Below are 27811 nucleotides of genomic sequence, written 5' to 3'. Positions count from 1 at the left end.
GCGCGCCTGCCACCGGAGTCCCCTCAGCCCCACAGGGGACCTTGGGTCCTCCTGCATCCCCCACGGACTGAGGCTCAGGCAAGCAGGGCCAGCCGAGGCTTGCGGTGCCGGCAGTGGCAGCAGCAGAGGTGTGATGGGGGTGTTGCCTTCCCCTGATTGCCGGGTCGCCTTCCACCCCTGAGGGCTCCCGCACTGTGAGAGGGGACAGGCCAGGGTGAGGGACCACCCCCCTCCAGTGCATGAATTTTCATGCACTGGGCCTCTAGTATATAGATAAAAGCACAGGCAGGGGGAAAAAAAGCAATTAATGACATCATCAGTGCCCTAGAGGTAGGTGAACTACATGTGGCAAAGAGCCAAGAGATGGATCAAGCAGAAGCAGAGAGCAACAAAGACTGGGAAGATGCACTAACTAGCTCCTCAAAGTCTTTCCTTGCTTTATTAGCACAGACAGTGTGGTAAATCCAGAGAGTTTAGTTTTCTCACCTAGACTGGAAATGAATATAGTGCATATATGATAAAAGTCCAAAACCAGGAAAATTACAAAGAACCCGTGTCTCCCAGGCTTAGCCTTGGTCCTAAAGATCATGATCTTCTTTATATTACAGCATTGATGCATATGAATCTCAAAGAATAAAAGAAACAGACTGGCATTCAATAGAGCAGGTGATTGTTTGGAAGGAAGACGATACTTCAAAATTGGAGGGGAAAAAGAATACTGAAGAAAAGAATGGCTTTCACTGTTAAGTTAATAACCAAGAAAAAATGCAGGAACTCAACAATGAAATCAATCTGCAGCAGAGTGATCTATCAAGCCAGCCAGGCTCTGAACTGCTATGTGGATGAGGAGCATGGAAAAGGGTCCCTAGAGGAAGCTGAAGCAGAAAGCCTTCTGATTGCAATTGAGAACACACACACACACACACACACACACACACACACACACACACACACACACACATTTTAATCCTCACCTGAGGGTATGTTTATTGATTCCAGAAAGAGAGAAAGGGGGGAGGGGGAGGGGAGAGACATCTATGTGAGAGAGAAACATCAATCGGTTGTCTTGTACGTGTCTCGACCGGGGATCAAATCAAAAACCTTTTAGTGTACAGGACAGCACTCCAACCAACTGTGCCACCCAGCCAGGGAGAGAAGCGAACACTTATGACTGATGAGCTGAATAAACTGAAGAATGAAAGGCCTGAGAGGAAGAATAAGGCTGGTCCCATATCCCAAATAAACAAGTCCCATCCAAAGGACCAGTCATTGTCAGAAATCCACTTGCCCCTAAAAGCAGATTTTGTTGCCTGGCCGGTGTTGCTCAGTGGTTGAGCATCGACTTAGGAACCAAGAGGTCCTGGTTTGATTCCCAGTCAAGGCACATGCCTGGGGGTGGAGCCTTGATCCCAGTGTGGGGCTTACAGGAGGCAGCCAATCGATGATTCTCTCATCATTGATGTTTCTATCTCTCTCTCCCTCCCTTCCACCCTAAAATCAATAAAAATATATATTTTTTTAAATAATAAATAAATAAATAAATAAATTTAAAAAAGCATTTTGTGTGCAGCACAGTTCAGAAATCAGATATAGCAAATTACTATTTCCTAATTATACCGAAAGCAGGAGCTGAAAATATGGTGCATACCATTAGCAAGTACTTCACATTCTCTTAATGGCAATCTCTAACATTCTCTACTACATATACTCTGGAAGATATGACCAATGACTTTGATATAAATATTGAAGTCCATAGCTTGGTGCCAAAGAAAGACCCCTCAATGCCTGATAAGGAGAAGAAGGCTACAAATCCAAGGCTATTGCTCCAAAAGAGACTTCTCACATTCATAACCACAAAAAGCACCCTTTATTCTTCAATTATGGCGAGTCCAGACAGTCTCAGTGCTGTGCATGACAGCAACTTTATCCTGTTGGATCTTACACGCTGTCATTATCTTCAGTAGGAAACACTAAACTTGCTCTGGACAGGTGCCCTTTTCATCTCCTTTGAAAGGTATCCTATCTAATAAAAGAGTAATATACAAATTAACCATCACTCTGCTACACACAAGACACGCCCACCAGCCAATCAGAGCGAGTATGCAAATTAACCCAACCAAGATGGCTGTGGCCACAGAGAAAGCAGGAGGGAGGCTTGGGTTTCCCAGGTGATGGAGGAAGACAAGCTTTCTGCACATCCTTGCCGGCCCAGGCCTCTGCTTAAGGCTACAAAGTTTCAATTATAGAAGATACATAAAACCCCTGCCGCCACGGAGCGAGCAGAAGGCTTGGCTCTGTTCTGCTCCAGGCTACAAAGTTTCAATTGTAGAAGGTAATAAATCCCAGATACCAGGGCCTCCGCTTGGGTCGCCAGGGGGCGTGGCCGGCCTGCAAACCACCACAGGCCCCTCGCTCAGGCCGCCCCACGCCCCAAGGGAACCCCACCCTGATCTGGGACACCCTTCAGGGCAAACCAGCTAGCCCCACCCACGCACCAGGCCTCTATCCTATCCATAAAAGAGTAATATGCAGATTGACCATCACTCCAACACACAAGATGGCTGCCCCCATGTGCATACAAGATGGCCACCACAGATGGCCAGCAAGGGAGGGCAGTTGGGAGGGACCAGGCCTGCAAGGGAGGGCAGTTGGGGGCGATCAAGCCTGCAGGGGAGGGCAGTTAGGGGTGACCAGGCCGGCAGAGGAGGGAAGTTGGGGGCAATCAGGCTGGCAGGGAGCAGTTAGGCATCAATCAGGCAGGCAGGGGAGTGGTTAGGGGGTGATCAGGCTGGTAGGCAGAAGCGGTTAGGGGCAATCAGGAAGGCAGCAGTTAGGGGCAATCAGTTGGGAGCCAGCAGTCCTGGACTGTGAGAGGGATGCCCGACTGCCCGTTTAGGCCCGATCCCAGTGGGATCGGGCCTAAACGGGCAGTCGGACTTCTCTCGAGGGTCCCAGATTGGATAGGGTGCAGGCTGGGCTGAGAGACACCCCCCCCCCCTGTGCACGAATTTCGTGCACTGGGCCTCTAGTTTAAAAATAAAATGTCAAGTGAATTTAAGTATTGAAGAAAGAGGTTTTCTAACCATATTTAAAGATGTTAATGGTTTTGGTGCCTGGCATTGATGATGGTATATTCTCTCTGGAAACTGTATCTCTGATTGAATTTATCCAGATGATGAGAAACAAAAGGATCCCATAGGAAGGATAAATCTGGCCAATTGTACAAGTTGTCAGAAATAGAACCAGCCAACAGAGAATTCTATGCAAGACCTAACACTTCTGAATTAATTATTGCCTGATCAAAAGAGAAGATGACCGACTCTTGTCAACCAATGCAGGGACATACTCTGTGTCACCAAGCACTGGCTGTCTGCAGATACTAAGGAAGAGCAGAACTCTGGATGCAAAAACTCAAACAAGTTCTTTTTTATATTCTCCTCTGCAACCTGATGCTTGCTACAAACCTACTGGAAAGCCCTAAATTGGGGACAGTTTCCATGCCACGTAGAGGTGTCTTTGAGCTACGTCATAAATGTATCTTAAGAACATCAGACATGCTGATTACATTTTATGCTTTAAAAAATAAAGGATATGTGCCAATATTTACTACATATTATGCAGCAATTATATCTTTTGTATGTGAAACTTCAATTGATTTCTGGCATTCGTAAATGATTGGAAGAAAATTCATTATAGTTGACTTTGCTAAATCATAATTTAAAAATCTCATTTTCTGCCCTGGCCAGTGTTGGAGCATTGTCCCATAGATTTCGGGTTTGATCCCCAATTGGATGGAAGGCAGCCTATCGATGGTTCTCTCACATCAATGTCTCTCACTCTCTCTGCTTCTCCCTGCCTCTAAAAATCAACAGAAACACATTTTTAAGTCTCATTTTCCTAGAAATCTAATTATTCAGTTATTCATGATAAAAATATGTAGTTTTTTAAGTAAGAAACTTTAAGTTGTCATCTTGGAGCTGCAGGTCTAGAGTAGAGAGGTCTTCCAGAGGTTAGCCTCAGTACTTTTCTCTAGCCTCAGTACTTTTTTCCTTAGGTTGTGGTCTTTTATTGGATATATCTTGTTACTAAGGTACTGAAAAATTTTCTAAGGAACTTTACAGAAACATATTTTAGTAATGGAGATAAGGACTTTTTCAAATAGCAAATGCACATTAGTTTAAAGCTTGAGGCTTTGAACAGGAGATAAGGACTTAGGGGATACTGTGTGAGATTTGGGGTTTAAATGTTTTATTTAGAAGACTGAATAATCACATGGTTTACATTTTCTCAGTTACTACAGATGGTGTACATTTTCATAGAATATAGGCTTTTAAAAGTAATTATTTTTGCTGTACAGCTCAGAGGCTTCTCAAATATATTTGGCATGTTAGTTTCTTTCTGATCCTCTAACAAGAACAAATGTAAATTGAAGAATCTTTATATATAAAAGCCTAAGCGACCAGCTGACTGGCCAGTAGCTATGACACGCACTGACCACCAGAGGGCAGACGCTCAACGCAAGAGCGGAAACCACAGGCATGGAAACATGGAACAGACTACTGAATCTCAGAGGGAAGGGGGGAGGGGAAGTGCGGGAAGAGATTAACCAAATATCTTACATGCATACTAGAGCCTGGTGCACGTATTCATGCACCAGTGGGGTCCCTCTGCCTGGCCTGTGCCTTCTCGCAATCTGGGACCCCTCGGGGGATGTTGGAGCACAGGCCTCCAGTCTTTATATTAAAAAATAACTTTACAAGCTGCTATGGACTAATACTTTGCTTGCCAAAGTTCTTGATTTTTTTACTTTTCATGTCCATCTATGACAGTGTCTAGAAATGTTATGAAATCATTTGGAAAAACTATTAAGTAGTATATTTCTTTAAAAGCCTAATACTTTATTTTTGTTATAAAACATAAAACATGGTCTCAAACTTTTAAGTACAGTTTGAATTTCTTCTCCGAATTATTAAAATTATTGATGATCTCATTTATAAATGCTAACTTCTCTCACCTCCTGTCATTTTATCTCTTATTCATTTAAGTGGGGTTTTTTATGTGTATTACAAAAATGTATCTATGATCTCTTACCTAAATAAATACTTGATTTCATCCTCCAAAAAGGTGAGCAACCCCATGAGGAACTACTTCACTCATGAACTAGGCAACAAATCAACACTCAGCAGTTATTATTAGACCAACAATGTTTCTGGTATGAACTATTCATGAAACAAATTGTTCTAGCCAAAACATGGAGTGATTTGTATCTAGATCGTCAGTGAGAAAGAAGATGAAGCAAAGAAAAACTATAAAGTGTAGACCAAAAATTGCCATTTCTAAAGAAAAGGAAAAACAAAAATGGGCAGAGAAATAAAACATAAATTATTAAAACCTAAAACTAGATTAATTCAATGGCTGGCAGTAATCAAGAATATTGGTGCCAGGTGGTGATGGAAAAAAATAAAATGAAGGGGGGAAAGGAATATTGGTGTCAGGAAAAAAGGTGTACCAATAATTTAGTCTAGACTGCTTTTCAACTTCATCTTTTTGCCAACTCTTTCTTTTGAAACTTGATCAACTGACAATTGACAGGGAGCAGATTCTATGAAACAGAAGAAATCTGACAAACTCATCCCAACATCTTCCCCAGCCCTGAATCATTTGTACCTATGATAGGAATGTCTTCTCTATCCTCACTGAAGTAGTCGGTGACTATTAAAAAGGACAAACTTTTATGACATTCTATTAGATGATCTTATTTTCAAAATCTGGAAACACATAGTTTTTCTTTTCTTTTGAGTTATCTCCTAAGGAATCAAAGATTATAGGATTTAAGACTTTTGATAGCTACTACCAAAATGGTTCCCAAAGGAGCTGTATACAATACTTTATTCTGCCATCATCACTAAATATTTCACACTGGATATTACACCTTTATAAATGACTACAAATTAAATGTTAAATAGTATCTCAATAATTATAATTTACATTTTTAGAGTACTAGCAAGGTTAAACATTCCTCCCTTTTAAATTTGATTTCCCCCAAAGAGGCAGCATACATGGTAGCAAGAAATAAGGGATTTGGAGACAGACAAATGTGAATTCAAATTCCAGCTCCTTCTTATAGTTTGACTTTGGAGAATATAGTAAACCACTCCAAGCCTTTCTATTATATTTTTCTCTTAGAAATATGGAAACAACCTTCACCATATGACTTTATAAGGATTAAATAAGATGGTATCTGTAAAATTCCTGGCAATAAGCAAGGTGGCTCAATAAAAATCAGTTCTCCCGCCCTAGCTGGCTTGGCTCAGAGGATAGAGCGTTGGCCTGCGGACTGAAGGGTCCCAGGCTCGATTCCAGTCAAGGGCACATGCCTGGGTTGCGGGCTTGATCCCCAGTGGGGGGCGTGCAGGAGGCAGCCAATCAATGATTCTCTTTCATCATTGATGTTTCTATCTCTCTCTCCCTTCTCCCTTCCTCTCTGAAATCAATAAAAATATTTTTTTAAAAATCAATTCTCCCACAATCTACCTGAATTCATGTCCTCTGTCAATACATCATCTGTAGGTGGTCAAGAGCATGGGTTCCGGAGTCAGACAGACAAAGGTTTAAATTCTGGCTCCACATATCTATTTATAGTGTGATATTAGGCAAATTACTTAACTTCATTTGCATCTGTTTCCTAATCTATAAAATAGGGACAATACCAGTACCTACCTTCAAAGGGCTGCTGTGGGAATTAGGTAAGAATAATATAATATGCTTGAACACCGTGGATGATATACAGTGGTCAATAAATGTTAGATATCAATATTATTTCTCTTTTCTTTTAGTTTACAAAGCAAATGACCTCATCTGAGTTTCATAAACTCTATGAATAAGGCACCCACTCATATAATAAATATTTATTTAGCACTTACTATGTACCAGGCAGATATTCCCATTTCTAGCAAAAAAAAACAACAACCAAAACTCTGAAAAGTTGCTGGATTTGCCAGAAGGACCTGGTAAATGACAGAGACAAGTTCCAAAGCCAGCTCCTCTCAGTCTCAGGCCATTTGCCCTTTCTGGTTGTTCTGATGTCTTAAATATTTAACACTTTACCTACCTGTAACTTATTTTTTGCATTCTTTACTTTCAAGAGAATTATCCTTGACAGAAAAGAGAGTCAAATAATTCTATTTTCACATGTGTTAACAATTCATCATCTCCTCTCTTCAAGTTCTGAATGTTACAAAAAGGCTCTCTCTTTGGTGCTTTCTTCATGCTTTGCCGACTGTCGGTGTTCAATTTTAACCTTCCATTTTTTACTTTTCTGTTACTGTCCATGACTAAATAGCATCTCCCAATTTAAAAACAATCAGAATTTTAGCTAATCAGAAAGCATTCTGTATTTTTCATTGGTATTGCTCTCATTTATAATCTAATTTCAATGTGACTCACAAATCAAGTGCCACTTTTCTCTGAGGAGTTCAAGCTATCTCTCATGTCAATGAAGTTTCTGAAACCTGTTTTCATTAGGTTGAGGATAAATATCTATACCCAGAATTCCCTCACTTGTACATTACAAACATTTTGATGACAAGGTCACTTTCTTTAAAGGTTCTTGTCATATATACATTAGTTACCAGTTCTATTAGTAGTTTATAATTCAATTCAAAAACCAATTTATCTTACTGCTTTTTCAGATCTTTAGTTTGTTTTTAAATATGTTTTTATTGATTTCGGAGAGGAAGGGGAGAGGGAGAGAGAGATATAGAAACATCAATGATGAGAGAGAATCATTGATCGGCTGCCTCTTAACATGCCCCCACTGGGGATGGAGCCAAAACCTGGGCATGTGCCCTGACTGGAATTGAATGGTGACCTCCTGGTTCATAGGTTGGTGCTCAACCACTGGGCCACACTGGACGGGCCAGATCTTTTTAAACATAAAATTGTCAGCATATACATTCATTTATTCATCCACTCAGTGAATGTGCAATGAGTGCCTACTATGAGTCAGGCATTATTCTAGGGGATTGGCAGTAAGAGAACAAAGTGCCTGCTCTTACAGAGCTCACATATACTAGTAGGGGAGGTAATTAACAAATGGTACAGAATGCAATGTCAAATAGTGTCACTATAAAGACAACAGAGATGACAGAAAATGACAGGGAAATGATAGAAAACTGCATCTTGCTCTGGCTGGTTTCTCAATAGTTAGAGCATCGGCTCTCAGATTAAAGGGTCAGAGGTTCAATTCCTGGTCAAGGACATGTACCTCGGCTGTGGGCTCGATCCTCACTGGGGACCATACGGGAGGCAACCAATCAATGTGTCTCTCTCACACTGATGTTTCTCTCTCTCTCCCTCCTCCTCCTTCTTCCCCTCCATTCTCTCTTAAAAAAAAAAAAAAAAAAGAGAGAGAAAGAAAAATAAATGAAAAAAATATCCTCGGGTGAGGGTTAAAAAAAAAAAGAAGAAGCCCTAGATGGTTTGGCTCAGTGGATAGAGCATCAGTCCTCAAACTGAAGAGTCATGGGTTCAATTCCGGTCAAGGGCACATACCTCGGTTGCAGGTTCAATCCCCAGCCCAGTCGGTGCGCAAGTGGGAGGCAACCAAACGATGTGTCTCTCTCACATAGATGTTTCTCTCTCTCCGTCTCTCCCCCTCCCTTCCACTCTCTCTAAAATTCAATGGAAAAATATCCTCAGGTGAGGATTAACAACAAAAAAAGAAAATTATTTTGTATAATATACCCAGGAAAGATTTCTCTGGGGAGGCATTTGAGCCAAGGATGAATGACAAGAGAGCACAGGCCAAGAGAGGATCTTTAGGGTGGGAAGAATGGTACAGGCATGAGGAAGAACAAATAAAACTCCTAGGGCAGAAACAAGTTTGGGATGGTTGAGAACAGTTAGAGGATGAAAGTGGAGTGTAGAAAGAATTTAAAGGGTTAAAGAACAGTTATGTGAGACTCTTAAATTTTTTTTAACATAATTAAATTTTGTTATAATTTTTAAAGGTTATTAAATATTCATCACACTTTTTTAAATATATTTTATTGATTTTTTACAGAGAGGAAGGGAGGATAGAGAGCCAGAAACATCAATGAGAGAGAAACATCAAGCAGCTGCCTCCTGCACACCCCCTACTGGGGATGTGCCCGCAACCAAGGTACATGCCCTTGACCAGAATCGAACCTGGGACCCTTCAGTCCGCAGGGCGATGCTCTAGCCACTGAGCCAAACCGGTTTCGGCTCATCACACTTTTAAATATATTTTAATTAAAATATTAGCAGAAATCCAAATATAATTATTCTCATATCTTACCTTGTGACAATTTTCTGACGTGTTTTTAAAAAAAATTCATCCATACTTTCCTTCAGGCTAAATGATTTGCAGCACAGTCTCACAATGGCAATCATTTCTCCCTCCTTTAGATCTCACTTAAATGTATTCCCTGTGCTTCATGAATTTTCTGAGTGTTTAACTGTTACAATTTGTTCAATTCACCACTCTTCTCTGAGATTTCTGCTAAATCTGATTCTGGCTGGTTTTTCTGCTTTGTCTCTTAGTTTCTTCTGGGTATGAAAGAATCTTTCAAAACCTGGGGTTAGTCGTGTGCCTGCTTAATAGTGTACCTACCTCTGCCTACCAGAGACTCCCAGAACTGTTTACCTTCCTGCTAAATGATAATCTCTACATTGTCCCCCTTCCCTTCGGTAAAAGGCCTTTAAAGAGGATACATCTTTTATAATCAGCCAGACTTCAAATTTAAGTAGATCCTCCAAGTTTCCTGGCACAAAAGTCAAAGCAGTATAAACTGTTCTTCCATTCTTCTGGATTTTCTGTCTCCCACTTCCCCTTTCTATAAGAACCGCTGCCTAGTATGTTTGGATAATCTGAGGGCAACTAAAGAACTAGAAATTTTATCTCATTAATCCACAGTCCTTTCCAATACCCAGTTCTTGACTCTAGCCTAATAATTCTCACAGGCACCATTTCTTTTTTCTCTTTTTGGGGAGGTTAATTCTCACCCAAGGATATTTTTTCCATTGATTGTTTTAGAGAGTAGGAGGGATGAGGACAGTGGTGGGGGGGAGAGAGAGAGAAACATTGATGTGAGAGAGATACATTGATTGGTTGCCTCCCACACACACCCCAACTGGGGCTGGAGATTGAACCTGCAATCGAGGTGTGTGCCCTTGACTAGGAATCAATGCACTGGGTGACACTCTAAACATTGAGCTACACCGGCCAGGACAAGTACCATTTCTTTTCTAAAAAGTATCTTACAATTTATTTAAGGAGTCCAAAGGTATTCTGAATGGTTGAAAAGAAGGCTGGGCCAATATGAGAATCTTCAGGAGGATTTTCCCCCTTTTACTGTTTCTTTAAACTTATTATTGAAATCTTCAAACATACAAAAAAATAGAGAATAGAATATTCTTCCATTTCGTAATACTCACCTTCAACAATTACATGGCCAATCTAGTTTCATCAAAAACTACCCCTACTCTCCATCCTTTACCAGTAGACCCTTTTATTAGAACAAATCCTAGATAATATATTTCATTTCAAAAGATTCCAATCAGTATCAGATGTGATCCTAGACCTGGTAACTTAACATCTTCCAAAGCCTTTAAGGCAAGTTCTAAGTTTCCTCTAGGCTAGCCCAAAGGACCAGAGTGGATGACATAATTTTCCAGCTACATTAATTTACCCAAAAGTATTTTTCTCCATGTCTGTTACAAGCCAAATTATACGGCTAAATATAATACTACTAGTAGCCCATTTGCAGGAAGAATCCTGCAAGCGGCCGCTGCCGCCGCCATTGCGGCCACTGCGCCTGCACCCGAGCACCGCTGCCGCCCGCCCTGCTCCGCCCTGCCCCACCCCGCCCCGCTCTGCCCCGCCCTGCTCCGCCCGCTTCTCGCTGCCTGGGCTTTCCCTCCGGCAGCCACCTTGCTTTCTGCTTTTCCTCCCTCTTCCTTCTAAGTTGTCTTTAGTCTTCACTCCTCCCTCCCTCAGTGTATGCAAATTAACCACCATCTTTGTTGGGTAATTTGCATACTCGCCCTGATAGGCTGGTGGGTGTGGCTTTGGCTGGTGGGCGTGGCTTGGGCGTAGCGAAGGTGCGGTCAATTTGCATATTACCATTTTATTAGGTAGGATTCCTTGATTTCTAGGTACCTTTGTCATGGCAGACCATCAATTGCCTCAAATAAGTTTATTTAGCAGAATTTAACAGCACAGTCAGTCACTAGTTGGCCTAACAGAGCAATTTTCAACCTTTTTCATCTCCTGGAACACATAAGATAATTACTAAAATTCTGTAGCACACCCAAAAATATATGTTTTGCCAATCTGACAAAGAAATAGGTATAAGTTTGATTCATTCACACCAGATGGCTACTGTTGTGCTGACTATTGTCATTGTTTTATTTCACAATCTAAATGAAAAGAGGTCAGTGTCCCTGACTAAACAGTCAGGTACTGCATGTTTTAAAAAGTCTTGGGGGCCCAGCTGGTATGGCTCAGTGGACTGAGTGTTGTGCCATGCACCAAAAGATTAATGGTTTGATTCCCGGTCAGGGTGCATGCCCGGATTGCAGACTCTATCCCCATAGGGGGTGTGCAGGAGATAGCGAATGATGTTTCTCTCTCTCTAAAATCAATAAAACATATTTTTTTTAAATTTTGTGCAACACTGGTTGAAAATCGCTGGCCTAACATATATAAACTATTTCACAAACCTTAAAAAAAAACTTGAAAAACCAGATATTACTATATGTAGACATAAAATCCCACTTATTTGTGTCCAACACTGAAACACATTTTTTTGACAAGATGTCAAAACAACCATATACAAACTACAGAGAAAATGGGCTAAAATACTTCAAGTTGTTTATGCCAGAAAACATTTTGCATTTCTTAAAAATGCAGTTTTGATAAGCACACCAAATTTGAATGTAAAAATCAGTTATTTATTATAAATACTCTCCATTACTTAACAACATAATGATCACATGAGAAGCACTCTCTTACAGAAGATTGCCAAAAAATTCTTGGGGACCACTTACAGCTCTGACTCGAAGAAGATGGGAGATGACTGACTGTAGTTCATCACTGTAGTGCTTTAGTTCAGTAAATCTCCTGAAGCAGGAAATAAAACAATTTTCTCATGAAAATACATACAAAATTGAAAGACAAAACAGTACAGCTGACCCTTGAACAACACAAGCTTGAACTGTGTAGGTCCACTTATACATGAATTTTTTCCCCCAATTAATACTATAAATGTGTTTTCTCTTCCTTACAATTTTCTTAGTATTTTCTTCTTTCTAGCTTACTTTATTGTAAGAATACAGTATGTATTACATATAACATACAAAATATGGGTTAACTGACTGTTTAAGTTATTGGCGAAGCTTCAGGTCAACAGTAGGCTATTAGTAATTAAGTTTTTGAAGAGTCAAAAGTTACATGTGGATTTCTGATTGTGCGGGAGCAGTTGGCGCCCCTAACTCCCACATTGTTCAAGGGTCAACTGTAGTTCTTGAGAATAATAAAACTGATTCTATTTAACCATATGTTACAGGTCTTGAACATTTATACACCAATACAAATTTTAAAAATTCTAAAATAAAAAAACCGTACTTTCTTTTGATATTTTTAAAGCCAAGAAAATATGTCATATTTCATAATTTGTACTGTGTGAGGGACTGAGACAGATTAACTACACCTGATCTTAACCAAAAGGCCAAGAAACGATAGGAACTGAGATAGAGATAAAATTACTTGAAAACATAAAACAGGAAAAAATTTATGGGGTTAAAAATACCTTATGGGCCCTGACCAGTAGCTCAGTGAGTTAGAGCATTGTCCTGATACACCAAGGTTGCAGGTTTGATCTCCGGTCAGGGTACATACAAGAATCAGCCAATGATGCCCTAGCTGGTTTGGCTCAGTGGATAGAGCGTTGGACTGCAGACTGGAAGGTCCAGGGTTTGATTCCGGTCAAGGGCACATGCTGGGGTTTCGGGCTCAATCCCCAGTAGGGGGCATGCAGGAAGCAGCCAATCAATGATTCTCTCTCATCATTGATTTTCTATCTCTCTCCCTCTCCCTTCCTCTCTGAAATCAATAAAAAGAACAAAGAATCAGCCAATGAGAGCCTGTACAACAAATCAAATCTCTCTATCTTCCTCTCTCTCTCTAAAAGCAATAAATAAATAAAAATCTTACAGTACAGAAATAAACTCATGGTCTCTAACCTCAATTTAGTACTGCTCAATAATCGGTTTTCCTAATCTAATAACTGCCATTCTCCAATACCTGAAACTTCTGATACCACCACCTGTCACTCTCTAACCAAGCTTCAAAGATTAAACAGAAGCCATCAGATAGGAACTATCTCCACCTCCACCTCCTACTAGGAAACTTAGAAACATTCCAATATCACATCATTTCTTCCTTCCCTCTAGGATCCTTCTTCCCATCCAATACTTCAGATTCTATCCCAGCTATACTCCACATTCCTGTTTTCTAACTTCCTCTCTCCACAAGCTCCTTCTCATTAATGTATCAATAGATTTACGGTCTCTCCTAGATACACACACACCCACACACACACACAGTCCCCTGATAACACTCCCAACTGTTAACACCTTCTCAATACCCACTCATTTCACAGCCACACTTTTATAAGGCATTATTTTTCTAGCAATAACCACTTCCCTTTCTGTTCACTGCTCAGCCCCTAACTCCCACATTGGCACCCCTAACTCCCACGTTGGCACCCCTAACTCCCACGTTGGCGTCTCTAACGCCCATGTTGAGCTTTGGTGATGAGCAAGTCACGTACTATTTTCATGTTGCTAAAATCCACTGATATACTTTAGTCCTCATCTTACTTGACCCTTCCAGCAATGTAACAGCTGACCTCACTCTCCTGAAAAATTTGTTCCCTTGACATCAGTGTCATTTTCTCGTGATTTTCCTCTTACTTTCTGGTTACTCCTCAAGTCTCCTTGGGTACTCCCTTCCTTCACCCATCTCTTACACTCCAACTTTAGTCTGCAAAGAATGCCTAAGTGTTTCTAAAAAACACTACTGAGGGCCTCCCAGCAAGAGAGACTTGTAAATAACCACTACAAGTGTACACAGAGGTCACGGGGGACTCAGGAACCTGAATTTATAAAAGCTTGCCCACAGGATTCAGAATTCTCAGATTACACTTTGGAAAATGCCCTTAAAGAGTTGGCTTCTTTAGGCTTCAGTCCTAGATCCTCAGCTGTCTTACAATCAATCAGTCACTCTACACACTCTATGGGACTCATCACTCACAAAGCTTCACAATTATGATCACATGCTGCTGAATTCCAAATGTCTACCTCTAGCTCAACTCTCTCCCCGCTAAATGCCAGATCTATAAAGCCCACTAACTAGCAGGCATTTGTACTTGCTCATATCCAAGCTCAACTTACCCCCCCACACCCCGCCTCCGCCAATCTCTCTCCCCTATGTTCCCTAGCATTTTAAAGATGGAAACCTGGGTGCCATCTGTATTTTCCCCGTCCCCAGTTTCATCCCACACATCCTACTAATCACTCAGTCTACACACTAAATATTGTCCAAATATTGTCTAAATATTGCCACATAAAAGTAGAAGACCCAACCAAGATCTTTCCCTTCACTGCTCTAAACAGTCTAGTTTTAAGAAAGATAAATATGTGTGAAGCAAGTATCATTTTGGTGATCCCTCTGAAATAATCTTTCTGGTTTTCTAGATTTTAAGAAAGGATAGAATAAAAGTATTTTAGTGATGCAAACTATTTTAGTAGTGGCATGAAAAATAATTAATCTATTGGTCTAGCTAGATATAGGACAAAGATTCTATATATTAAGAATTTGTTATAATAATGACTGATGTAGACAATTCTCTTATCTAGAACTTAAGGCAAACAAATTCTATTACTAATTACACATTATACACTTTAACAAGAACTTAGAAGTAAAAAACTGCCTTGGTTATGTTTATCATCAGATCAGATTTAAAATTCTATACAGTCATGTGCCACTTAACAGAAATATGTTCTGAGAAATCTCTTGTTAGGCAATTTTGTCATTGTGTGAACATTATAGAGTGCACTTACATAAATCTTGGTGGTAAAGCCCGGTGATTTTCAACCTTTTTCATCTTATGGCACACATATACTAATTATTAAAATTCTGTGTTACACCAAAAAATATATTTTTGTCGATCTGACAAAAAAAAGGTATAATTTTTATTCATTCACACTTAATAGTTATTGTTGTGTTGGCTGTTGTCATTTTTTTATTTAACAATCTAAGGGAAAAGAGGTCCAAGCCCCTGACTAAATAGTCAGGTAGTGCATGTTTTAAAACTGTGTGGCACACCAGTTGTACATCGCAGGTATAACATACTGCTCCTTAAGCTACAAGGCTGTATAGTATGTTACTGTACAAAATGACATGAGATTAAATCAAGCGCAAGAGAAAATGATGCTATCAAGAGATGTTGTAAACATAAGGTGTATTAGACTGCTGTCAGTGTAACATGACATACAGTTTTACAGCAAACTGTTTTAACATAGAAAGAACACACCCTAAAAAAATGATAAGAAGTATAGTATGTAAATATATAAACCAGTAACATATTTATTATCATCAAGAATTTTGTACTATACATAATTTCCTGTACTGTACTGTACTTCTATATAATGGGCAACACAGTAAGTTGGTTTACCCCAGAATCACCACAAACAGGTGAGTAATGCATTATCTTATGACATTTGAGATGGCTACATCACAAGGCAACAGAAATTTTTAGCTCCATTTTATTCTTATGGGACTACCATCATATATGTAGTCTGTTGTTAACCAAAATGTTAATTGGCATGCGACTGTATATAATATGGATAGTAAATAAAATTTAGCAATCTAGCCCTGGCTGGAGTGGTTCAGTGGTTAGAGCATTGGCCCCCAAACCGAAAGGTCGTGGGTTCAATTCCTAGTCAAGGGCACACACGTGGGTTGCAGATTCAATCCCAAGCCCCAGTTGGGGCATGTGCGGGAGGCAACCAATCGATGTGTCTCTCTCACATCAATGTTTCTCTTCCTCTCTCTCTCTTCTTCCCCCCCACCTTCCCACTCTCTCTAAAAATCAATGGAAAAAATAACCTAGGTGAGGATTAACAACAAAAATTAGCAATCTAGAAAACCCAAGTTAGGTCAAAAAGGGAAGGCAAACATTCAATTTGTAAAATATTTTTCATTAAGTTGGAAAACATTTAATTAAAAAATGTTAATATTAAAATATTAATTTAAAAAGTCTTATCTACATGCTCCTCTAGTGAATGTACATCCATCACTGTCATAAATTTTGCTTATAAGTTTTTCCAAAGCTCTTTTTATTTTTTTATTATTATTATTTTTAATCCTCACCCGAGGATATTTTTCCATTGACTTTTAAAGAGAGGAAAAGACAGAGAGAAATATCGATGTGAGAGAAGCACATCGTTGGTTGCCTCCTGCACGAGCCCTGACAGGGCCCGGGCCGGGGAGGAGCCTGCAACCAAATTACCAGAATCGAACCTGGGATCCTTCAGTCCGCAGGTCGACACTCTATCCACTGGGCCAAACCGGCTAGGGCTCCAAAGCTCTTTCTAGAGGGTGACATAATTTTAGTTCTTAATCTAGAGAACATCTCTTATATACCATGGATGTCATTTTTAACCCTTAAAAAAACCTTGGTAGAACCTTAAATGCACATTACAAAGTGAAACAAGTCATTCTGAAAAGGCTGCATACAATATAATATGACATTCTAGAAAAAATGTAAAACTATGGAGACAGTAAAAAGTTCAATGGCTGCCAGGGCTGTAGGGAGGAAGGGATAAATAGGCAGGGCAAAGAGGAATTGTAGGGCAGTGAAAATACTTTGTATTATACTATAACTAGAGGCCTGGTGCACAAAATTTGTGCACGGGGGGTGGGAGTGGACGGGGGCGGGGGCGGAGTTTGTCCCTCAGCCCAGCCTGCACCCTCTCCAATCTGGGACCCCTTAAGGGATGTCCGACTGCCTGTTTAGGCCCAATCCTGGTGGGATCAAGCCTAAATGGGCAGTCGGACATTCCTCTCACAATCCAGGACTACTGGCTCCCAACCGCTTGCCTGCCTGCCTGCCTGATTGCCCCTAACCGCTTCTGCCTGCCAGCCTAACCACCCCCCTGCCAGCCTGATCGATGCCTAACTGCTCCCCTGCCGCCTGATTGCCCCTAACTGCCCTCCCCTGCCGGCCTGGTCGCCCCCAACTGCCCTCCCCTGCAGGCCCGGTCCCCCCCAACTGCCCTCCTCTGCAGGCTTGGTCCTCCCCAACTGCCCTCCCCTGCCAGCCTGGTCACCCCTAACTGCCCTCCCCTGCCAGCCTGGTCACCCTAACTGCCCTCCCCTGCTGACACTCTTGTGGCAGCCATCTTGTGTCCACATGGAGGCGGCCTTATTTGAACACATGGAGGCGGCCACCTTGTGTGTTGGGGTGATGGTCAATTTGCATATTACCTCTTTATTAGATAGGATAGGATAATGCATACATGTGTCAAAACCCATATAATATATACCACCAAAAGCGACCCTAAAGGAAACCATGGTCTTTCAGTGACAATGATGTGTCAATATAGGTTCATCAATTGTAACAAATGTACCACTCTAGTGAAAGATGTTGATAAACTGGGAGAGTCTATGCATATGTAGGGGTGGTGTTCATGTGTAGAGGCAGAGGGTATGTGGGAACTCGGTAATTTTTGCTCAGCTTTGCTGTGAACTTAAAACTACTCTAAGATATAAAGTCGGTTAAAAATAAACAAAAACAAACACCTTGCCTTGGCCAGTGTGCTCACTGGTTGGTGCCAACCCTTACACCAAAAGGCTGCCAGTTTTATCACTAGTCAGGGCACATGCTCGGGCAGCAGGTTCAATCCCCAGTACGGAGGCAGGAGGCAGCTAATTGATGCTTCACTCCCTCTCTCTCTCTAAAAAAATATATTTTTTATTTTAAAAAACACCTCAATGGTTACCATCACAATTTCCAAATTAACAAAACTTTAAAATGTTTATTTATAAAATGTTTATTTATAAAAATATATAGATATTTATTTATATTTTATATTCAAAATTTATCTTAAAAACCAAAGGCATCATGTTAATGTATTATGTTTTATAAAGTCAGGCATAATAGGCTATCCAACAATGCAAACTTGGCCTTTGTCTGCTACAAATATTTACATTATGTAGAAATTAATGCTAAATTTAGCCCTAACTCGAGAAATTCCAACAGACTTCATCAACTTAATTGCCAAAAATGGAAAAGCCTCATCTGCATAAGCAAATTTTTAAATGAAAAATTCAGCTGAACCAAATACCAGGTGAAAGTCCATATAATGAAGAGCCTAATTTATCCACCAAATTCAGAGAATGAGCAAAATCAAAATCTCAAGAAATACCTAGGTATTATCCTAAGGAAAGTTATTTCTGAATACACTAGCCCTGGCTGGTGTGGCTCAGTTGGTTAGAGCGGCATCCTATACACACATAAGTTTTGAGTTCAATTCCTGGTCAGGTACATACCCAGGTTGCCAGTTCAATTCCCAGTCAGGGTGTGTAAGGAAAGGCAACCCATAGATGTTTCTCTGTCATACTGATGTTCTCTCTCTCCCCCACAGCCTTCCCCTCTCTCTAATATCAATAAGCATGTCCTGGGGTGAGGATTAAAAAGAACAAACTTATATACTGGCTTCCTTTAACATAGAATGCTCCCAAAAACGCCAAACTGACATTAATGAAGTCAAGTGACTAATACATCTCTATGACATTATATGCTTGTATGCATTTGTCTATCAAGTTTTCCTGGTATGCAAAGTAGAAAGTTTATTTTCAAAATATGCATGTAATATATAATCTTCTTCTCTTGAACTTTGTACATATTTGCCAAAGTCGTATAAGAAAAATTACTTTAGCCCTGACTGGTTTGGCTCAGTGGATAGAGCGTCCGCCTGCGGACTCAAGGGTCTCAGGTTCGATTCCAGTCAAGGGCATGTACCTTGGTTGAGGGCACATCCCAGTAGGGGGTGTGCAAGAGGCAGCTGATTGATGTTTCTCATCTCATCGGTGTTTCTAACTCTCTATCCCTCTCCCTTCCTCTCTGTAAAAATCAATAAAATATTTTTTAAAAAAAGAAAAACTACTTTACACGAAATTAAAATTGCTTTTCTCATTTTTCTGATACCTTCCGCAACATTTAAAACATTATTCTAGGAAAAAGCAGTGGTTTAATTTTCTAAAACTTCAGACAGTTACAACCTTAAACCCAATAAAGTTAGCAAATTTTAAAATCAATTTTAGACTATAAAAGGATTTCACTAAATGTGAATTACTATTTAAAATATTAGTAAATGAAGTGCATACATTCAGAAATGAAAAATTAAATAGATTGATAGGCACCATTCAAAACAACATTGTAACTGTTATTAAAACAAAACCTTACTTGTCTGGGTTTTTCACTCTGAATGTTGCATTAAGCGCTTTTAACCTGGAGTCTGCCTGGAAAAAATAATTTATTCACTTAATATAATTACATTTCAGGGTATAAATCCAAACAGTTTTTATTTTCTCTTTAGATTTAAGATGCTTTAGTTTTCTTCATATCATATGTGTCAAACACATTCAACATATCTAAAAAACAACAACAGCTTAGCAGTTACTTTTTAAAACATGACAAAAATAATGCTATAAATTGAGCTGAATACATGGCATTCGATGGCATCGAAGTCAAACAACTGTAAACACCAACACACTAACAGTCATTTAGCTCTGCATTACTATAACTCAGAATAGATCATATAACAAAAGCAGTTTACTTTTCTCCAAATCAAGAAAAACAATAATCTGTTTATATTAACTAAATAAAATGACTGCTTTGAAGCCTGTGCATTACTTAGGGTAGTTCTCAGGTGGAATCCAAACCAAATGTACATTAGTTTTTCTCATTTTCATAATAAGTATTTTAGAAAGTAAAGAAATATGGAAATGCCTGTACTAAAGTAAAGTGAAACAAGCTAAATGACATCAAATTACTTACTAGCTGGCAGAAAATGTTACAACACTTTCCTTATTTCCAGATAATTGCTTTCAAAAGAGGAGCAGAGGAATCAACATTAAGTAATTATTTCATTGTGTCAATTTATACTTAATATATCCAAATCCTATCCTAAATTCTCATTTTAAGAAACAAAACACCAAATAAATTTTCTGACCAAGCACAGAAAATATAGGGCCCAATAAAATGTAGCTCAAGCAGGAATCAATTTCATAAGGTGGTTTGGTTTTTAAAATCCTAATCAGCTTAAAAATTTTACATTAGTCCAACTTCCAACCCATAATTACATATACTCCCAAAATAATCAAACAAACAAAGAAAACAAAAATACTAGGGCTCCCCAAATTACATGGCTAAGAAAATTTTTTAAATGTAACAAATATGCTATTCAGCCTCCCAAAACTTCAGACCAAAAGAAATTCAAAGGGCTATCAATAATATCTAAAGAAACTCAATTTGTCATTGATTTCAGGGAACTCTCTTATTTCTAAAATCAGTATTTCACCAATTCTTGATCTTTCTTACATCTCAAGGGCATACCAGCTAATAACGCATGTGAAAGTCCTCACAAATAAAAGCACTTTTAATTTAAGGCATATATTACTCTTTTATGTTCTTTAAGCTAATTAAAATCACTAAATAACGAAGTGTTAATGACATCATAGTCATATGCAAATGTGACCTTTTTAATGAATATGAAATTACATAAAACCATCAGTAAAGCCCAGGCCAGCATCTCAGTGGTTAGAGCCCATACACCAAAGGATTGAGGGTTCGATCCCCAGCCCTAGTCTGGGAACATACAGGAGGCAAGCAATCAATGTCTCTCTCACACATTGATGTTTCTCTTCTCTCTCTCTCTTTTTCTCTCTCCCTCTCTCTCTCCCACCCTGCCCCCCTTCCTTTGACTCTCTAAAAAAAAAAAAAAGAAAGAAAGAAAGAAAGAAAGAAAGAAAAAATTATCCTCAGGTGAAGATGATCAAAACAAATAAAAAGCCATCAGTAAAGAAGAAAATTTTCATTTGTACCTTTTCCTGAATCTCATACTTAATACTACCAATTTAATTTTTACTTTTATTACCATCAATTTACCAATTTAGAAGTCATATCAAATGTAAACCATCACCATCCTATTAACCTTTGCTTATCAAATTCTGTCAGGTCACATCCAGCTCAATCTGCTCATCATTTCACAAGATTCAAAAAAAAAAAAAAAAAATTGCCTAAAATGTCACTAAACCAGCCTAGCCAGTTTGGCTCAATGATGAACCAGGAGGTCAAGGCTCAATCCCCAGTAGGGGGCATGCAGGAGGCAGACAATCAATGATTCTCTCTCATCATTGATGCTTTTCTCTCTATCTCCTCCCTTCCTCTCTGAAGTACGTACACACACACACACACACACACACACACACACACACACACACACACGGCACAAAGCACAAAATTCATGCAAGAGTAGGCCTTCCTTCCCCTGGCTGCCGGCACCAGCTTCCCTCTGGCACCCAGGACCCAGGCTTCCCTCGCAGCCCCCGCTTTGTCCGGAAGGTCATCTGGAAGGACTTCCGGTCTAATTAGCATATTATGCTTCTACTAGAAGCCTGGTGCACGAAATTCGTGCACGGCGGGGGGTTGTCCCTCAGCCCAGCCTGTACCCTCTCCAATCTGGGACTCCTAGAGGGATGTCCAACTGCCCGTTTAGGCCCGATCCTATCAGGATCGGGCCTAAACGGGCAGTTGGACATCCCTCTCACAATCCAGGACTGCTGGCTCCCAACTGCTTGCCTGCCTGCCTTCCTGATTGCCCCTAACCGCTTCTGCCTGCCAGCCTGATCACCCCCTAACCACTCCGCTGCCAGCCTGGTTGATGCTTAACTGCTCCCCTGCCAGCCTGTTTGCTCCCAACTTCCCTCCTCTGCCAGCCTGGTCACCCCTAACTGCCCTCTCCTGCAGGGTTGATCACCTCCAACTGCCCTCCCTTGCAAACCTGGTCCCTCTCAACTGCCCTCCCTTGCAGGCCTGGTCCCTCACAACTGCCCTCCCTTGCAGGCCGGGTGCCTCCCAACTGCCCTCTCCTGCTGGCCATCTTGTAGTGGCCATCTTGTGTCCACATGGGGGCAGGATCTTTGACCACATGGGGGCAGCTATATTGTGTGTTGCAGTGATGATCAATCTGTATATCACTCTTTTATTAGATAGGATAGAGGCCTGGTGCACGGGTGGGGGCCAGCTGGTTTGCCCTGAAGGGTGTCACAGGTAAGGGTGGGGGTTCCCTTGGGGTGTGGGGCGGCTTGAGCGAGGGGCCTGTGGTGGTTTGCAGGCTGGCCACGCCCCCTGGCAACCCAAGGGGAGGCCCTGGTATCTGGAATTTATTTTCCTTCTACAATTGAAACTTTGTAGCCTGGGGCGGAACCAAGCCTGCTGCTCCCTCCAGGGTGGCAGCCATTTCTGTGGCAGTTAATTCACCTTCTACAATTGAAACTTTGTAGCCTTAAGCGGGTGAGCCCGGCCAGGGTGTGTGGAAAGCTTTGCTTCCCCTGTTGCCGCTGGCAACCCTGGCCTGCTCTCTCAAGCTCCATTCTGCCGCCATTTGTTTCAATTTGTTTACCTTCTATAATTGAAACTTTGTAGCTTGAGTGGAGGCTTAGGCCTGCAATGGCTATGGAAAGCTTGGCTTGCTCTGTTACCTGGGAAACCTTGCTCTCTGTGGCTGTAGCCATCTTGGATTGGGGTTAATTTGCATACTCTCCCTGGTTGGCTGGTGGGCGTGGCTTGGCTGGTGGGTGTGGCTTATGTAGCGGAGTGATGGTTAATTTGCATATTGCCATTTTGTTAGAGAGGATTATTATAGACTAGAGGCCCGGTGCACGAAATTCGTGCACGGAGGGGGGTGGTGTCCCTCAGCCCAGCCTACACCCTCTCCAATCTGGGACCCCTCAAAAGATGTCCGACTGCCCGTTTAGGACCCCCTCGAGAGATGTCCGACTGCCCGTTTAATCCGACTGCCCACTGGGATCGGGCCTAAACGGGCAGTCAGACATCCCTCTCACAATCCAGGACTGCTGGCTCCCAATTGCTCGCCTGCCTGCCTTCCTGACTGCTCCTAAATCGCTTCTGCCTGCCAGCCTGATCACCCCCTAACCACTCTCATGCCAGCCTGATTGATGTCTAACTGCTCCCCTGCCAGCCTGTTTGCCCCCAACTTCCCTCCTCTGCCAGCCTGGTCACCCCTAACTGCCATCCCCTGCAGGGTTGATTGCCTCCAACTGCCCTCCCTTGCAGGCCTGGTGCCTCCCAACTGCCCTCCCCTGCTGGCCATCTTGTGGTGGCCATCTTGTGTCCACATGGGGGCAGGATCTTTGACCACATGGGGGCAGGCATATTGTGTGTTGGATTGATGGTCAATCTGCATATTACTCTTTTATTAGATAGGATAGAGGCCTGGTGCGTGGGTGGGGGCCAGCTGGTTTGCCCTGAAGGGTGTCCTGGATCAGGGTGGGGTTCCCTTGGGGCGTGGAGAGGCCTGAGCAAGGGGCCTGTGGTGGTTTTCAGGCCAGCCAAGCTGCTGGTGACCCAAGCAGAGGCCCTGGTATCTGGAATTTATTTACCTTCTACAATTGAAACTTTGTAGCCTGGAGTGGAGCCAAGCCTCCTGCTGGATCCGTGGCTGCCGCTTGGATTTGTTTACCTTCTATAATTGAAACTTTGTATCCTTGAGTGGAGGCCTGGGCCCACCAGAGTGTGTGGAAAGCTTAGCTTCTTTTGTTGCCGGGGAAACCCAATGGTAGCCATCTTAACTGGGATTAATTTGCATACTCGCCCTGATTGGCTGGTGGGTGTGGCTTATGTAGCAGAGTGATGGTTAATTTGCATATTGTCCTTTTATTAGAGAGGATTCTTTTTTGTTAAATGTCACCAAACCGGAAATTTCTCCCCAAAGCTAGATCTCTATGAAAACGACCTGGACTATACCAAATCTGACAGATTACCATCCATCTTATCAGAAAAAAGCCCTTATAGAATTACAAACTTCCAGATATAAAATAAGTCATGGGACATAATGTACAACATAGGAATAAAGTAAATAATACTGTAATAACTATGTAATTGACAGTGATACTAGACTTACTGTGGTAATCACTTTGTAAGGTATATAAATGTTGAATCACTGTGTTGTATACCTGAAACTAATATAATATTGTATGTCAAATATAATAAAAAATACATTAATGTGAAAAATAAAAAAATTTTAAAGCCCTTACATAATTGTTTCATACCACCCTATTTTATTTCCTTTAACACACCACTATCTGAACTCATCTTAGTTGTTTACTTGTTTCTTAGCTGTCCATTAGAATAAAAGACCTTTTTTTTTTAAAGCACAGTGTGAATAGTGCCCCCTGGAGTTGCATAACAGCTGCCGTGGCAACACTTTAACCTGTTTCCTCTTTGGTTCATTGCTATATCCCAGTGCCTCCTATGCCTGGCACAACACGAACATGCAATAAGTGTTGGCTGAATGACAAAAAATAACTCGTGACTATTCTATAGCTACAACTTACAACCTTTCCCATGTTCTCCTTTAAAACCCACCAGCCCACCACCACTCCCTTTCCAATTCCTATAATATACTTTACATTCCTTGTCCTGGACCTTGTCTTTCCTTTATTTCATTTCCTGATTCTCAAGTTCCCCCCAACCTTGCCTAGTAAACCACTACCCAACTTGGCATCTAACACTGGCCCCAAGGTTGACTCCACTGCAGATTTCTTATTATTCGTCTCAGCTCAAATGTTATCTCTTCAACCATGTGACCCAGTTTCCCAGGACAGTCCTGATTTACACCTGTGTCCTAATCTAATTGTTAACAGTGCCCCCTTTTACTCTCAAAAGTATCCCCATTTTGTCACCTATCTCAAAATAACCCCTGGGAAAAAATCTCTGCTGTCACACTCTTTTAGTGATAAATTATTTTATTTATATCACTTATAACAACTTTAAAGTACCGTATTTTCCGGAGTATAAGACGACTGGGCGTATAAGATTTTCCTGGGTTAAAAAGTCGTTTTATACGGAGGAAAATACGGTAGTCCAATATATCTAATCCATTATATCTAATCCCATCAATATAGTCCAATATACAGTATTTTCTGGCGTATAAAACAACTTTTTAACACAGGAAAATCTTATACGCCCAGTCGTCTTATACGCTGGAAAGTACAGTATCTTATTTAAATTCTCCAACTACTAAAATATATGCTTCATAAAAACATGGAGCTTATTTCCAGCTCTTTCACTACTGTATCAACAGCACCTATTAGATACCTGACACTCGGGGCACCTAGCATTCAGAATTTCCATGCTGGCTCTCTCAGAGTTCCTGTGTAATACACAGATTAGCAGAGATCCTAAGAGCCCAGATCTTGTATCTGAAAGTCCCTGCTCCAAGTAACAGTGTTCCAGATTCTTCTGGGTCAGCCTAAATTCATTTAAGGTTTGGGCATATGAATGACACTTTCATATAAGTAACTTACTAAGTTAACTGAGTTAAAATGATATATATTTTTTTTTCACATAGGAAGGGAGAAGGGAAAGAGAGACAGAAACATCAGTGATGAGAGTGAATCATTGATGGCTGCCTCCTGCACACCCCCCACTGGGGGTCAAGCACGCAAACCCAGGCATGTGCCCTTAACTGGAATCGAACCCAGGACCCTTCAGTCCGCAGGCCAACTCTATCCACTGAGCCAAACCAGCCAGGGCAAAATGATATTACTTTAGACTAATTAGTTTATACTGGTATGTTAATTATTGTAGAGATAAATTCTGAATTGAATTTACTGAATCAATTAATGAGTATTATATAAATACTATTCAAAAAAAGAAGGAACACCAATACATAGCAGCAATAAAAAGGTCTGTTTTTCATGTTTATATTAAATAGAGCACAGATAAAAAGTAACTACATTTTTATAATTATCTTGCTGGGTATAATTACTCCAAAAAGGTTTAAGAAAATATTAATCTTATAGGCCCAAACTAAAAATTAAATTAAAGATGTCTAAAAAGAAAGAAAATAAAAGTAAGCTGATATTTCAATTTCAGGATGACAACCTAATAGCCAAGGTTAAATATTCTTATAAAAATATAAATATTTGGTCTGATTCAGAATGATTTCATTTTCACTGAAAAACAGTTTCCAACACTTCCTCTACCAACCATCTTTACATACATTTATTACATAGCATATAAGTGAAGAGAGTAATATGGAATGGTAATTAAGAAGAGCTTTGAGTTAGGTCTAGACTTGGATTCAGACTCCTTCACTTACAACTATGTGACCATGAATAAGTTACTTTCTAGGGCTCCTCATCTGAAAAATGGGAATAGCCCTAGTTGGTGTGGCTCAATTAGCTGGAATGACATCTCCGAACTCAGTTTTGCTTAAATCCCAGCTTTCAACTATGATCAGGTTAGTTGTAACTGCCAAATACATGACCTCCGGATAAGTGAAAGGTAATATATATATATATATATACACCGAGTGGCCAGATTATTATGATCTCTGAATGCATAATAATCTGGCCACTCAGTGTATATCCTATATAATGAAAGGCTAATATGCAAATTGTCCCCTTGACCAGGAGTTCGACCAGCAGGCAGGCCGGCCAACCGCCCATGTCCCCTCCCCCTGGTCAGGCTGGCCAGACCCCTACCCATGCACAAATTCATGCACCGGGCCTCTAATATATATATATTTATATAAAATATATATATATATATATTTATATACCGTATTTTCCGGCGTATAAGACTTTTTAACCCAGGAAAATCTTCTATATGCCCAGTCGTCTTATACACTGGAAAATACATTTTATATATATGAACACACACACACACTCTGTGTGGCCAGATTATTATGCATTTAGAGATCATAATAATCAGGCCAGTGTATGTAGACAACAACACATATGTATGTTTTATGTATCCATGCATGTACATATGTGTTTGAGATGGTTCAAAAAGATCTCACTGCCTGACTGGTGTGGCTCAGTGGTTGAGCATCAACTTATGAACCAGGAGGGCACAGTTCAATCCCCAGTGGGGAGTGTGTAGGAGGCAGCCGATCAGTGATTCCCTCTCATCATTGATGTTTCTATCTCTCTCCCCCTCTCCCTACCTCTCTAGAATCAATAAAAATATATTTTTTTAAAACACACACACACAAAAAAAAACACCAAAAAGGTCTCATTTCCTTAATAAAAGAAAGGACTTAAAACAAGAAATAGCACACAGCAAAATAAGGAATGCAACAAGATATGTGGGTTTCCAAATTCTCTCCATACATTTTCTTTCTTGTCCATTTCATTAAGTATGACTTTTCAAATTACTAATATTGCATATTAACTATTATTACCTTTCAAAGAGTTTATAAAAGCAAAACCAAGGTTGTACCATAAGGCTAGCCCAGTGGTCGGCAAACTCATTCGTCAACAGAGCCAAACATCAACAGGACAACGATTGAAATTTCTTCTGAGAGCCAAATTTTTTAAACTTAAACTTCTTCTAACACCACTTCTTCAAAATAGACTCGCCCAGGCCATGGTATTTTGTGGAAGAGCCACACTCAAGGGGCCAAAGAG

The 27811-nt window shown here is 40.6% G+C and overlaps 1 protein-coding gene and 1 pseudogene across 2 annotated transcripts in view; one reads left to right on the top strand and one right to left on the bottom strand.

The window, feature by feature from the left end:
* SNX4 (sorting nexin 4) overlaps positions 1-27811 on the bottom strand; it is a 62577-nt gene that overhangs the window by 16271 nt on the left and 18495 nt on the right. The window contains exons 6-7 of the mRNA XM_079764866.1: positions 19557-19612; positions 12073-12145 (exon numbers count right to left, since the gene is read on the bottom strand). Coding sequence (XP_079620992.1) covers positions 12073-12145; positions 19557-19612 — 129 coding nt within the window. The remainder of the gene's footprint in view (positions 1-12072; positions 12146-19556; positions 19613-27811) is intronic.
* On the top strand, positions 364-967 carry LOC307096878 (anillin-like; annotated as a pseudogene). Its single transcript has one exon. The product of its transcript is annotated as an anillin-like (transcript).

Source organism: Cnephaeus nilssonii, assembly GCF_951640355.1.
Source record: "Cnephaeus nilssonii genome assembly, chromosome: 3".
Classification (NCBI taxonomy): Eukaryota; Metazoa; Chordata; class Mammalia; order Chiroptera; family Vespertilionidae; genus Cnephaeus; species Cnephaeus nilssonii.
The sequence above is the reverse complement of the archived record's forward strand: the minus strand, read 5'-3'. Positions and strand labels throughout refer to the sequence as shown.